Source organism: Stereum hirsutum (genome assembly GCF_000264905.1).
Source record: "Stereum hirsutum FP-91666 SS1 unplaced genomic scaffold STEHIscaffold_1, whole genome shotgun sequence".
In the NCBI taxonomy this organism is placed as follows: Eukaryota; Fungi; Basidiomycota; class Agaricomycetes; order Russulales; family Stereaceae; genus Stereum; species Stereum hirsutum.
Window position 1 is genome coordinate 356,327 of NW_006763131.1, and position 14,838 is coordinate 371,164.

Sequence of the window (14,838 nt, forward strand, 5' to 3'; positions counted from 1 at the left end):
CCCACTTAGACCTATCGTCAGGACATGCTCGTATGAGGTGTCTGGCCACCGGCGTAGCTTGCTGTGTGTTGGCTGGTAGGTTCCAATGCGATATTATGGGTCGTCTGAAGAGGTCCATGGCGCCACAGTTCGAAGCGAGTTTCATTACATTCTGTGAATTGAGGACTCGTCAGAGGGATTACCGATTTACATCCGAGAACGGCAAAATACAATCAGGATTCATTCTGGGAGCTCATGAAAGAGAATCCTGGATAAATCGTGGAGGCTGCTTCTGGCTGCGTTATGTGAAGCACGGCGCCACAAAGCGGCCCAGCTCTGCGGGTGCCACTCAATTTGGCTTTGTTTGGTCGGTAGACACCGGGATTTGCGCGGACAACTCCGAGTCGACGCTCTTCTTCCATCCAACTTCTACGACCTGGCAACGCAGTACTTGCACAGTGCAGGGGACTCTGCGATATCAGCCATATAGTAAGCCATTCATATGTTGGCGAAATCTTCGCAACACTCGTTGACTGATGCTGTATGCATAGCGCGAAGCTTCCGCAAAGTTACAGGAAGCCACAGAGGTTACAGGAGTCTTCAACCGATACCAGTCGAGATAACCAAGACCGGCATAGCTACTTTTTATATACTGGACGGTTAGCATACGTCTGCAAATTAATGCATCCTTTATCTCTGACAGAAACCCTCTCATAGTTCCACATGCAGCATCAGCCCTCACCCGTCGACCGACTTCCGGTTGAAGTCATCAGCAACTGTCTTCTTCTCAGTCTCGGCGATCGTGTTCCTGCTCTAAAGTCACGCGAGGCTCCTCTCCTGTTCCTCAAGGTCTCTAAGCGATGGCGCGACATCACTCTGTCCACGCCCCGTCTTTGGTCTCGCGTTTTGGTAGTCGCTGATAATATCGCCCCGGACAACCTCGAGAAAGCCTTCTCGGCGTTCGATGCTTGGCTTTCTCGCTCAGGGGCCCTACCTCTATCGTGCTACGTCAAGGACTACCGTACAGAGAACCTCAGTCGGGACAGATTATACGGCATCGTTCTCCGCTATGCGCATCGACTCCGTGACTTTCACTTCAACTGCACCTACACACCAATATTTTCCTCGGCCATGCCTCTCTTTCCCATCCTGCGGTCTGCGTCTTTGATATTTCCCAATTATGTTGCCTACACAGGGCAAGACCACACAGCATTCGCGAGGACTCTGGAGAACGCACCGAAACTCGATTCACTCGCACTAGACGTAACCCGCTTCGACGACTGTCCTGACACCTACCGCCAGAGAGTGTCCAAACTGCGCATCGTGGACACCACATATTGGGAGGTCAAACTGAACGCTAGCAGAACCGCGTTTGCGCTTTGTGAATTCCCGAACTTGAAGGTTCTCGCGATTGATTCGTCCGGAGGCCCGCCCTGGGATGAGAAAGTAAACGACTTCTGGCCCAACCCCACTATTGAACTCCCCCATCTTTCTAGGCTTCACATCCGCGCCGAAGACTCAATATTCTATTCTACCGTGCTCCCTAATATTCTCTCGCCGGCCCTGGAGGCTGTTTCGATCGACGCCCCGTTGGGTGGTAGAGATTCTCGTAATGCGCTAGTCCGACACTTTTCTTTGCACACTGCGACCCTCAAGTCCCTCGCGTACCATTTCACTTATCCGCTATCCGAGCTTCGAGGCCGGACCCGTGACGTAGACTCTGACGATGAGCAGCAGATGCTGGATAACCCCAAAGCCCACTATCAGCCACAGTACGAACGGTTCAACGACATTTGGTCCAGCGCATCCAGCATCGAATCTTTCACCCTCTGCGATCATACCGACTGTTCGATATCATTCCTCGAGTGTCTCATGACTCTCATCGTGCGGTTCGATCCCAAAGATCCACTTCGTGTTAACGAGCGGTGGATTCCGACGCGAAGGATGTGGGATTTTACAATCCAGATCCGACCCATCCCCTCCGAGTGGTACCTTCAACGATTCGCGACCATCCTTCATAACATTCTGTCGTCAAGGGCCCAGCTTCGATGGATGGCGTCGGTGGGGATGTTGCCGCAGAGTATATTGGGTCCAGACTTGGACTCGCTTCGTCGTCGAGCCAAACTACGGATCGTGTTCATCGTCCAACCACACGACCTCTCAAGATACGTCGAGATAAACAGCCTCACCGCGTCGAATGCTCGTGGTGTTCCCGACTCCGTCGATCCATACGAATGTATCGACCACTGCACCGCCGTTATCAAAGACAAGCTGCAAGAGTTCGTTTCGCCGTCGCGCCCGGACTGCGTTAATCGGGACGAGTGTTTGGATTTGGGGTTTGAGGTTATGGAGGAGGAGGGACATATGTACTGTGGGGAGGATGAGATGGAGGAGCCGTACGACACGAGGTTCATGCCTATGAGAACTACGCCCACTTGAAAACGCCCGTCACTCTGTTCTGTGTAATTACGTTTATCATCTGTTTTTTTCGAAGATTCAATACACTGCTTCACTATAACAGTTCTGGTCAGCTATGATCCAACCTGGTTGTGTGAATTGCGTAGGTTCTGAGAAGTGTAAGCTTGAGTTGTGGTTGTGGCCCACGCGTGGGGAGAGTGGCGTTGACACACGACCTTTCAAGCGCCGCTTGAAAGTTTGTTGGCGTTCAAATTGGCTCCTCGTCGCGACTTCTTTCCTTTCAACTTACCTCTACGCGTTGAACATTCGGGAGTTGGTCGACACTGTGACTATAGCATAAGTACACCAAGGGGACCTCTACTGGTATATCACACTCTGAATAATCGACACGCACACTTTGACCAGTTGACACACAGGCTTTGCGCCCGGTTTTGTCCATAATAATTTAGACAACAGTGTCCCTCAGGTTGATCCTCCACGCCTAGGTTCAGCGATCGTCTTAGTGCGTTGTTCAGTTATTCTTCCTACTTCATTACCTAACGACCTATTACTTAGGCATGTCTTCCCACGTCGACCGAGTCCCCGTCGAACTTCTGGCTAGATGTTTTTTGCTTTCTACGGAAGGTTCAGTACCCACTCTTAGCCTCCGGGAGCCCCCCCTTCTCTTGCTTCTGGTCTGCCGTCGATGGCGCGACATTGCTCTCACTACGCCACGTCTTTGGTCCAAGGTCTTAGCGGAGATCGATACGAGCATGTGCGACAAGGAATTAACTGTGTCCACGTTCAAGGCATCGCTCTCGCGGTCAAAGTCTCTGCCTCTCGATATTTTCATCAAGGAACTCGATAACCGTTATTGCCACAGAAGCAGCAGCGAAATAATCTTTCCGACTGTCCTCGACCAAGCGTCTCGACTCCACGAGCTACATCTCAACGTCGTCAACATACCCACGATTCCCGATGGCCTGCCTCTTTTTCCTGCCTTGAGGAAGGCAACACTGCTCATTGGTGAAGGGGTCAACTATAGTGCACTTGCTGACCTCCATAGGCTACTAGAGAAAGCGCCAGTTCTCGATTCGCTAACCATCCCCTCCCTAATGGTGGAGGACCAGTTTTCAGAAGCTTTCTACCAGCAGTTGGTAAAGCTTCGGGTCGTGAGCGCGCCTTGGTATTCATTCGTCGATACGGAGCTAGTATTGGAGGGTCTTGCCGGTTTCTCAAATTTGAAAGTCCTTGCAATCGACTCCATGCGTAATCATCGTTTTATAGAAGATAAGGGCTTGTTCACTGCGTCTATCGAGCTTCCCCATCTCCTCTATCTTTCCGTTCGTGCCGACGATACCCGATTATTCCCTGCCATACTCCGCAGTATTTCCTCACCTGTTCTCGAGTCTGTTTCACTCGACGTACCATTCTGCCAGACGGACGCGGGTCACGCATTCCATGCTATCAATCGCCTCTTCGAGACTCACTCTTCCACCATCAAGTCACTCGCATACCATGTCACGTTCGCGATGAACGAACATCTGGCACGGGGAATGCACATAGTAGAGCGCAGTTATAAGGCGTATGTCCTAAATGACCCCAGACGCTATGATGCACAAACTTCGATGTATCGAGAGCTCTGGTCGAACGCACGAAACGTCGAGTCCCTCGTTCTCTGTGATCATACAGAATGCTCCATCACCTGGCTCGAGTGTCTCTGCACTTTCATCGTGAGGTTCGATGAGGATAATCCTCTTTTTGTCGTCGACTCTACCAGTCACATGCACCAGCTACGAGACCTTACGATCCAGATACGACCCATCGCATCGGAGTGGTACTTTGACAGGTTCGTGACTATCCTCTACAACATTGTGGCGTCGAGGATTCGACTTCGACAGACGACGACATTTGGGAACGCATCAAGCTCTATTCCGGATTCCGATCGCCATTGCTTCAAACTGCGAGTAGTCTTCATAATCGATCCACCTCTTTCGTCCATATTCATCCAGGACAAAACGGATACCGCCTCCAATGTGCCGCTTCCCGAACTGTTTAGCCCTCGAGCGTGCATCGATCACTGTATATCCATCATTCGCGACAAATTGCAAGTCTTCGTCTCACCGGCCAAATTCCAGCATGAACAACTCGACTCGAACCGCTCTGGGAACCTGGATCTGTCGTTCGATGTCTTGCAGGAGGAGAAGGATATGTATTGCGAAGACAGTTTCGACGTGCCGTATGACGCTCGGTTCGTCCCCAAGAGGGAGCTGGTTCAACGGTGGGACGAATACGATGAATTCTTTTGAACTTGGGTGGTCGGTCGAGATGGGGTGGAACTCAAGAATTTTAATGTATTCACAATGAGTGGGTTGAGCTTTCGTACAATTGCTGTCGGGTTTTGTTCAAGTTTGGCAGAAGTTTGGCAGAAGTTTGTTTCGTGGCTCTATACAGATAGTGCAACTTTTTCCTGACCTATGCTTCTACTTCTACGAACCTATTTGATAGTCTTATATTCTACCTATCCCGTCGAATGAAATATCCTACCAATTGGGTTTGCAGTGCAATATGAGAGGTGGAAGCGATCAGCCTGAACTTGGTCACTGCTGCAAGGTTATTTCAGTACACTCCAGGCTTTCTGTTCCGGTAGAAGAGTTATGGTGGTTGTATGTCGCCTGGGACTAGTTTAATCCTCCTTCTGCTAAAGACTGCCTGCCCAAAGACCAACGCGAAGAGGGAGTGTGGCGCCACTTGGGGGCCACTGCTCGTCATAGCACGTGGTCTTATTTGACATTGTTTGGCAGTGACGCGGACACAAGATGAAAATCAAAGTTTGAATTTCGCGACGCTGTTCGTTCGTGCGACGTGCACCCACTCCCTGTCCAACGATATAGTCACCAGAGGGCAGCTCAGCACACAGACAGAGGTATGTCAACCAGTGTAACATTGCATATTCTCCTTGCTCACCACAACCTGTAACTGAAATCTGAAGGTTACTAGGATATCGCTTTTCCAACTCTGTGTACACCAGCCTGCGCCAGCTACTACCTAGGCCGTCAACCCTCCGAATGTGTGTCTACACCTGATGACCTCAATTATTCCATGTCTGACCATATATATTTCTGCTTGCTCAGTCTTATAAATGCATCCTCCAGTCCACCGTGTCCCCGCTGAAATCATCGCAAATAGCTTTCTACTTGTCCTCCGCGACCGGATACCAGCAATGAGTCTGGACGAACCACCTCTCCTCTTTCTTGTGGTTTGTCGTCGATGGCGCGACATAGCTCTATCCACGCCCCGTCTGTGGTCTCGCATTCTCGTACAAGCCGATAAAATCACGCCCAATGGCCTGAACACAGCTCTCTCTGCATTCGCAGCTTGGCTCCCTCGATCAGAACCTGTGCCTGTATCTTGCTACATTATGCAGCCAGAGTGGCAACCGCAACGTGAAACCAAACTCCTCGCTATTATATTTGAAAACGCACCTAAATTCCTCGAGCTACACTTCGACATCTCTCTTTCACCTAGCCTCCTCCTTGACGCGACGCTGTTCACCCGTCTGCGAAGTATATCGCTACTCTGTGATTCCCGCGACTCATACGGTTATGTCGGTTACGAGGAACTTCTGGACCATACTCCCAGTCTTGAATCACTCGCAATCGAATGTATCGGGCTTGAGGCCTGCCGGAACATCGACCTGCCACAGCATCTTACACGACTCCGCATTGTAGAGATTCCGCACAAGTTTAACCACGAACACGTCACCCGTATTCGGAGTTCTCTTCCCAAATGCTTGAACCTACAGGCCCTCGCGATTGACTGCATGTACGGAAGTGGGTTTCCTCCCGGAGACGATACGGACTCATTCTGCGAAGAGCTCGAACTTCCCCGTCTTACCAGTCTCTCTATTCGCACCGACGACACCCGGCACTTCCCTGCAATATTGCGCGGTCTACTTTGCCCCGTCCTCAAGACTATTTCATTGGACGTTCCGATTGGCGACGAGATAGGCGAACGTGCGATTGTATTCTTCCTGAAATTCAACCCATCGATCCAGACCCTTACAAACCACAAGACCTTCACATTCGACGAGCGTAGGGTTCGCGAGGGTTATTATTGTAGTAGCCTCGTCTCGGACGATCCCAGGAGCCACTACACGGCCCAATTCAAGTTGCACCATCGTATGTGGCGCGCCGCTCCCAATGTCGAATCACTCACACTTTGCGATCATACCGAATGCTCCTTGTCATGGTTGGATTGTATCATCGCTCTGGGTATCACGTTCAGAGACGACGACACTCTTCACGAACGAATCAATCACATGTTGAGACTTCGGGAAGTTACCTTACAATTGAGGCCCATCGCATCAGAGTGGTACCTGGAACGATTTGCAGTCGTCCTCTATCATGTCGTATCCTCCCGAGCTCGCCTTCGCCGGATGTCCCTCACCGATCCCGTGTCAAACCCGTACTCAGACATCCTGCCTCATCGACTTACTCTGCGTATCGTCTTCATCGTCGAGCCAGCCGAAGCCTGTAACCTTACCGAAGATACACCGGATATGACGTCGAAGGCTCCGCAATCCACACTCCCTAACCCCCGAGAATGCATCGACCACTGTATATCTGTCATCTGTGAGAAGCTGAAAAACTTCGTCCTACCGTCAACACACGCTTCGCTCGACCACTCCACTTACCTAGACTTGACACTCGATGTATTGCAGAAGGAGATGGATATGTATTGCGGAGACGAGTTTGATGCCCCCTACGATCCTCGATTCATGGCTAGGAGGTTAACAGATGATCGCGAGACTGAGCCACCCTATTGGTTGATTTGATTGTTGATTCTTCCGTCCATTTCTGTCATATGTACATTTCTCTTCATGGGGATGCCTGAATACACCTCCAATTCGCGTAAAGTAGCCAACTGTAGTAGGTGCAAAACCGGGCTCTTGCAGAGATACGGACTCAAAGTCGGTTTGGCTGGTCATGCAGAAAGAGATGTGGCACCTTGATAACAAAGGCGAATGATAATATCCAATAACGAAAGCAATCACAGTTCCCAAAAATATACAAGAAGGGACGAAACGTCAAAAGCCTCAAATATGGAACAAAGAACGACGAGAAAACGAAGATACAACAGTCAAAGTCCGCGAAAAAAAACAGATTGTCCGTATACACTACCACCCATCAATACACTCCTCCAAACCGCCAGTCTCGTCAACTCATTCTCGATCATGGCGATCACTTCATACTTTTACAGCACTTTGGCGGCGATACTGAGACAATAACCGATATTAGCGGGCGTTCTGATTCTGTAGATGGCAAGGACAGAATGAAGAGAATCACTCACTCGGCAGCTGAAACGATTTGACTGATCAACCCCACCACTGACGACAGGCTAGTGCCCCCACACTGCAGATCCGCCGTTCTCCTCGTTAACGATCCTGAGAACGAGTTGGCATGGAGTCTTCTTGCCATGACGGTCGAGTTATTGATTGGTGCGGAAATAGACGTCGCCGAAGCCGTCGCGGACGCCACAACTGAAGAAGTCATGACGGAGGATGTAGTAAAACTGGAAGCATCAGATTGGGAGGATGATGAGAATATGCTAGTATCCATCCCGCTCGCGATGGCCGAGGCAATGGAGGCAGCAGCCGAGTCCGTGGGGCTGAGGGACTGAATGTCGGAAGATGAAGCGGTATAGGAAGAGGATGAAGCGGTGGAAGCAGACGACGAAGCAGTGGAACTGAGGGACTGGATGTCGGAAGAGTACGATCCAGACAGGGTTGCGCTGTCAGAAGTAGAGCTCGCAAGGGAAGAAACGACCGCGGTGCTCGAAGGCGAAGCGGAGCTAGAGCTTGTCCCGCTCGACGCAGCGTCGAAGCATTTCTAAAGGAAATCCATTCAGCACACAAACTTCATAGCTATCTCCGAGGAGTACAGCTTATAACTGAGGCACACACCTGGAAAATGTCGAACGTCTTATCGAATAACGGCACCTGGACGGTCTCATCAAAGATGCTGAAAAACTTCGCATCCGCACCCGCGTTCACGCTCAACTGCGCGCTCACGTCCACGCATCCTTGCGGTGCCGTCGTTGACACGTCCGTCGAGTTGGCCGTACCGGTGACGGAGGCGGAGGTAGACCCGTTGAGCCCAAGTTTTGCTGAGGCATCGAGGTCGAGGAAGATGTTGGCGGACGCAATGCCCTCGAATGCTGTGATTCCAATTTGAAGCTGATGGAGTCCGAGCCGTGAGCAGCCATGAAATGGTTGTTGATAGGCGTGTTGATAGAGAGAAAAGACATACTGTAGGAATCAAATGCGCCTCCACACTCGCCGTTCCATTCAGCTCCGGGTTCGCAGCAAACGTCAACCCCGTATTACTCGGCACAAACTGTCCATTGTTCGTGGTCTGGTCCGCACTGGCCGCACCAGGAGGGAACACCATATGTCCATTGGTGATGTTATGTGCGAGGTCGAGTGTCAGATCCACGTCGATCTCAAGCGTCGCTTTTGCTTCTGCGTTGATGGCGAAGGACGGGCCGATGGTGAGGATACCGGGGAAGGAGAGTCCTGGAATGCCGACTTGGAAGAGGGAGATGGTCCCGGAGTCGATCGTCCCTGTAACGTTCGCTTCGAGGTTGAGTTTACCGTCGATGCTTGCGTTGAAATCTGCAATTTCGTTGAGTATTCTGTTTTCGTCCGATAGGTATAATCATGATGGAAAGAATGGCGACGTACCAGCCGTAAGACCGAGTTCAGTGATCTTCGGCGGGATAAGTGACCCAGCCGCGACGATTCCGACCTGAATCTGAGCATCCAAGTTAACGTCCACGCTCGCTTCTACACCTGCCTGAGCAGACACAGGGCCTGCGCTAAAAGTAGGAGATGCGACAGAGGCAGAGCAGGGTACATCCGCAGAAATCAGTGTAGCGAGGGAGTTAGAAACGGCAATTGATGTCGGCGTGGACTCGAGAGACGTGGTATGAGCGCCGAAGAACCCTTCAGTGGCAAAGAAGATAACATAAGTCAAATTGCTTGTGATAAGCGTGATGGTACGTACCCCTACGAGCTAAAGAATCAGCAACGAATTCGTGGCGCCTGCGAGATTCGGCAGCCATAGAACGACGCGAATGATGGTAGCCACGCCTCCTGCTGCTCACAGTTGAGCTGGCAGCGGTAGAGCCAGTATTAGGAGAGTATACGCTGCCCGCCTGGATAGAAAACGATACGTTTCCGTGCCTAATACGAAGAAATACAGACATGATTAGTTCCACCTTACGAGAACAGCCGACTCAATGTGAGATCGTAGAACATACTTGGAGGCATCCATGACTGCAAAGTTGGTATCGAGCGTCAACGCATGGACCGTCGAATTGTCGCCTCTGCCAATGATCGAGCGCTTGACAGAGGTAGAGATAGTTTGATCTTCTGGTATCCAAGCTTTGGCGACACGGAGGAAAGGTGCAGAGGTGCACTATCATATTTGAGGATGAGAGATAATCAACATCCTGAGAATCAACGAAGGCGTCGGAATGGAGGAGAGGACACATACGTTTTGTGAATCCTGAGGCGGCATCCTGACCAGGGTCCCCTCCGCTCCATTAGCGAACAAATGGTCACATCCGGTAGCACTCGTGTCCTCACTACTGCACACGAGCCTCACATCGACCTGCGTCTGGTTAGACGTGGTTGAGCTCGCGGCTGAAGGGTTGCAAGAGAGGATGATCCAGCCCGCGGAGGACGTGATATCGGATATGCCGGTGGTGGATCCCCACTATTTGATGTTATGCCACACGGAGAGTACGCCACACAGCAAATAACAATAAAATGATAGCAGTATCGACACAGGTTTTTGTTAGGTGATGAAAGTAGGAGCACGTACAATTTGGAGGCTGCCATTGGCGCCTCCGCTGCTCGAGGTCGAATTATCCCCACTATTCGCCGTGTGCACAAGATCGTATGCGCAGCGGCCTTGGAAGCAAGGTACGGACCAGTCGTTGGTTTTTGCGGTGGCCGTGGAGGCCTGGAGAAGGAGAATCGATGAGAAAGAGAAAAGGGTGAGGATGGAGAGGGAGAAGGAGGAGGGAGAGGTGGCGATGTGTAACATGGTATATAAGAGTCAAAGTCGAAAGAGTGGCACTAGTAAGGACAAGTCAAGTCGATGAACGACTCAAAGATGATGTGTATGTGTCAAAGTTGTATCGAGCTAGTAATAAGCAAATGAACGAATGTGAAAACGAAAGGAGTGAAGGAGATACAGAGAAGCCCCTCAGAGAAGACGAGGAGGGGAAGGAGAAAACAGAAGTGGATGACCCACCGAACATGACGATGGACTATATATTCACATGGATCGTAGTACCGGCGGCAGACAACTTCGCTTGAGATTGTCTGTGAAACGAATTTCAATGCGCTTCCATCGGAAAGGAAGTGTATATACTGATTGGATGGATGGTAACCTTTGATAGTTGTACACATCGGCAGAGTTGGTTGTGTAGGATGTGAGCAAGTCAGAAACACGATGAGCAAAACGATCATAGGCGAATCCCAGTCGTGTCACGGTGTCTCGCGGCGAAACAGTAGAGTATCATCATAACATGATCGTCGCGCACTGGGCAAGATGCTTTGATGCAGAGAGCGTAGATCCCGCCAAGAAAGAGGGAAGAACAAGTAGAAACATTTAATAGTACCTGAGAGCATGGCTGGAAGGGAAGAACCAATACTTATGACCAGGTACGTGTCCCAAGCTGTTCCAGAGAAAACATTCCCCTGCAAGTCAAGACCAAGGCTGCGCCCCTGGAGGAAGAGAAAGTAGCCGGAGGACCGGATCTCCAGTCTCATCAGGTACTTGACGCTCGCCACGGGCAACAGGGGATCCACAGGAGCGGGTGTTGGTGTGATGAAGAAGATAAACCTCAAGGTATATATGCCGTGCTGTGTCCTCCCCAAGTAGAGAGCAACCACCAAGCGTGAAGGAGGGCAGCGGTCGACGGAACATCAAATATCGCCATGACAGCCATTTCAGACGCGTTCCGTCGTCCAACGACAGATACAGGGGGCACGACGGATGATCATGTCGAACAGGTCTTCAAAAACATACCGAGTGATCTCGTAGGATGCAAGTAATCTGGCCCAACTAAGCAAATGTTGCGACGATTGACGACGGTGATAGATTTGTGGCAAGCGATTGATTGCGTATAGAAGGCGATTGAAAGTCCGATGGAAAGAGTTCAAGGTGGCGAGACTGAACCCTACAGATTCGACCGGCGACTGCTAAAAACTCGGCACAAAAAAAATATGTCTCACAGAGTTGGTAAAGTAAGTAAATTTCAACGCTCTCGTACCAATTGAGAAGGGTGAGGAGAAGGAACGCGAAGTGTGATTGGCAACGACAACTTGAAGTCGCCAGTTCATCCAGTGTGGCGTAAGTACGTTCGTGTGGCAAACCAGTCAATCCACCGAGGTGAGGGGAGAAAGCTTATATATACAATGGCATGAATAATTGTCGTGTAATGCGTGGTGTTTGGTATGGTATGAATATGACATGAAGGGTATGGACAAAGCGTGAAGAAAAGAGCCCGCATCGAAGGATTTGAAGGGCGATAGCATGGGATAGTACAGGGAAAAAATCATAAGGCATATATGCTACATTGAACGACGACGTTCCTTCAGTTCCGTTGGTGGTATCAACACCCAAGTCCAAGAAACAAAAACGAATCACTTCCCTCCCTCCCCCCTTCATCCACCCCTCCTCCTCCACCTCCCCTCCTTCCCCTCCGCACCGCCCTTCACCTCCCGCTCCACCTCCCTCTCCTCCTCCTCCCTCATCTCCCTCGCCCGCTCATTAATCCCGCCCACCTGTTGCGTATTCGGGAATCCGATATCCCAATACGAAGGTGGCGTTTTTGGGCGGGTCCAGGCGACGCGATGGCGCGAGATTTGGGCGAGGTGGGATTGAATGGCTGTGGAGATTTCGTTGGTGTTGTTCAGGTTGTTCAGGTTGTTCGGGTCGAGATGGTGCGGATGGTCATGGGACGGGGCGGAAGGAGATGGGGGTGCGAGTTGGGAGAAAGAGTTCAAAGGGGATTGCGGAGCTTGCGATGCTGAACGAGATTGGGAACGCGTCACTCGTGCCGAAGTCTCTGCAGAAGCTGCGTTCGACTTTGACTTTCCCTTCCCCTTTGACCCAGACGCAGCGGTCTTGCCCTTGATCTTTGTCTTCGAGGTAGAAGAAGAGGAAGAGGCGGCGGCGGTAGTGCTTTGTTCCTGCCGATGAGCCCGTGGTTTATGTGTGGGCGAGCGCCAGAGGGGGGCTTGGGCGCGGGGTGGCATGGGGCCTATGTTCTGGTAATACTATACAAACGCGAACGAAAACGAAAACGGAAACACGTACAGTTAGTACGTCTTCTGGGACCACAGCATGGAGAACTCTCGGCGCAGGTCTCTGGGGGTAGGGTGTGTGGGAAGGAAAGCAAAAGGAAAGGCAAAGCGCCACGAATCAAACACAAAAACTCACAGCTCTACAATCCTCACAATCCACAGCGCACATCTTGCTCCGCTTATGTTTCCCCCGTACGACCTCGTCGTATGCGAAGCCTAGCCCGTTGTTTGCGTCGGGGTTGATTTCGTAGCGCGCGTTGAGGGTTAGGGGGGTGGGGGTGGGGGTGGGTGTGGGTGCGGGAGGCGGGTTGTTATTGTTGGTGGTGGTGGTGGGTTGCTTAGAAGTGCCGGGTGGGTTGGTCGGTTTGGATGAGCTAGCAGGCTTGGAAGACCTGGTAGGCTTGGACTGGGATGAGCTTGCAGGCTTGGATGAGCTTGCAGGCTTGGACGAGCTGGTAGCCTTAGACTTAGACGAGCCAATACGCTTAACCGAGCCGATCAGTTTAGACGGCATAACCACACCATCGCCCCTACCCTCCCCCTCCCCATCCGCATCCGCATCATCAAACTTCCTCTTCTTCGAACCACTCGAGACCATCCCCTCCTTCTTTCCTTTCCGCGCGCTCCCTAGAGGAGACACCACAACTTCAGCCTCGACCCGCGTACTCTCATCCCCCCATTCTTCAACGTCCTCTCTGCTCACTCTCGGCGAAGACATACCCACCTTCGAAAGTAAGGAGGGGAACTTGGGCGTCTTGCTTTGGGGGGTGGAAGGACCTGGGAGTTGACGAGGGAGGGTGCGGGGGGAGAAGGTCCATGTGGGTGTGTTTCTGCGTGCAGGAGACGAATGGGGTGAACGGGGTGGACTCATCCGTCCTTGTGCGTGTGCGTGTCGGAGAGGTGAAGAAGGCGATTTAGGAGCGAGACCGAGACGACGTTGTAGAGAGGGGGAGAGGGCTGAGGCTGCGGTTGCGGTGTGAGTTGATGATGTCGTTATCCTTGGACGGCTGGGAGTGGTGGGCGAGGAGGGTGGGGGCATGGAGAGACGACGGGAGGTGGGGGATGGGAAGAATATCGTTGGGGCTATTTGGAGGGGGGTTTATGTTAGGATACGCGTGGAAGGCTATACTGGAGGAAAAAAAGGGGGAGATGGGACGGAGGGAAGAACGAAAACACATACCCTGCGAATCCTCCTGCGTCTGACTCTCTTCATTTATCCCTATATCCAATCCCAAACCCATTCCGCTATCCGCCTGATCCATCAACTCACCCCCTCCACCCATATTCTCGTCCGCATCCTCACCTCCACCGTTAACGCCTCCCGCGCCACCTCCACCACCAACACTGCCCGTCCTCCTCCTCTTCCTCCTCGGTGTCGTCCTAGGCGACCTACTGCTGAGTGGAGAGATAGCAGGGAACGGCGTCAGAGCCGGACTCGTACTCGTATCGTGGCTGGACGCAGCAGCGTTGACATCGACGATAGGCGAAGGACCGGAAGAGTCTAGCCGTCTACGTTTCTCTTTCTTGGGCGTCGAGGCTGCGTTTGGTAGGGAGAAGTTTGAGAGAGGGATGTGCGGGGAGGGAGGAGAGAGGCTGTGGTTGATGTGGATGGGAGAGGGAGGGGTGGATGTGGAGGTTATTCTGTGGGTGGGGGGTTGGTTAGTGTGATGGTTGGATGTGAGTGAGTGGGGAAGGACAGGACGAACCGGTCGTGATTCACGACGTTGGCAGATAATGGGTCGTAATAACCTAGCGGGTCATAGTCTAGCGGGTCGGAACCGAGCTTCATCTTGTCGTCGTGCCCGTCTTCGTCTTCGTCACCAACGGTGATGATCGACATAGCACGGCCTCTATCCACGTCGCTCTCTTCCTCGTGAGAACCCCGCCTGTCTAATTTTCTCAAGGCGTCTCCGATCTTCAGTTTGTCCCCCTCCGTCATGCCTTTGCCGTACAATACACGTTCGAGTAGACGCTTCGCCGTTTCGTATTTGTTCTCGGAGCGATCTAAATGACGTTCGGCACGTTTCTCGCGGACGAGAAGAGCATCGTATTGTCGTTGGAGGTCGTGTAGTTGGGTG

The 14,838-nt window shown here is 51.8% G+C and overlaps 3 protein-coding genes across 3 annotated transcripts; 1 reads left to right on the plus strand and 2 right to left on the minus strand.

Moving 5' to 3' along the window:
* Positions 1–702: 702 nt before the first annotated feature.
* On the plus strand, positions 703–7,213 carry STEHIDRAFT_106503 (uncharacterized protein; the record flags this gene model as incomplete). The annotated part of the gene is made up of 8 exons (XM_007298385.1): positions 703–2,387; positions 2,474–2,505; positions 2,544–2,555; positions 2,953–4,649; positions 4,885–4,975; positions 5,181–5,302; positions 5,377–5,446; positions 5,532–7,213. The coding sequence occupies 8 exons, from the start codon at positions 703–705 to the stop codon at positions 7,211–7,213; spliced, it is 5,391 nt and encodes a 1,796-aa protein (XP_007298447.1).
* Positions 7,214–8,302: 1,089 nt separating this feature from the next.
* STEHIDRAFT_46336 (uncharacterized protein) lies at positions 8,303–10,490 on the minus strand (the record flags this gene model as incomplete). Its single annotated transcript, XM_007297927.1, has 7 exons — positions 8,303–8,614; positions 8,688–9,052; positions 9,122–9,382; positions 9,507–9,622; positions 9,700–9,857; positions 9,936–10,157; positions 10,266–10,490. The coding sequence occupies 7 exons, from the start codon at positions 10,488–10,490 to the stop codon at positions 8,303–8,305; spliced, it is 1,659 nt and encodes a 552-aa protein (XP_007297989.1).
* Positions 10,491–12,118: 1,628 nt separating this feature from the next.
* On the minus strand, positions 12,119–13,274 carry STEHIDRAFT_45928 (uncharacterized protein; the record flags this gene model as incomplete). Its single annotated transcript, XM_007297885.1, is given in 4 exon segments — positions 12,119–12,342; positions 12,543–12,553; positions 12,573–12,733; positions 12,897–13,274. 4 exon segments carry the CDS (start codon positions 13,272–13,274, stop codon positions 12,119–12,121), a joined length of 774 nt encoding a protein of 257 aa, XP_007297947.1.
* Positions 13,275–14,838: the final 1,564 nt, after the last annotated feature.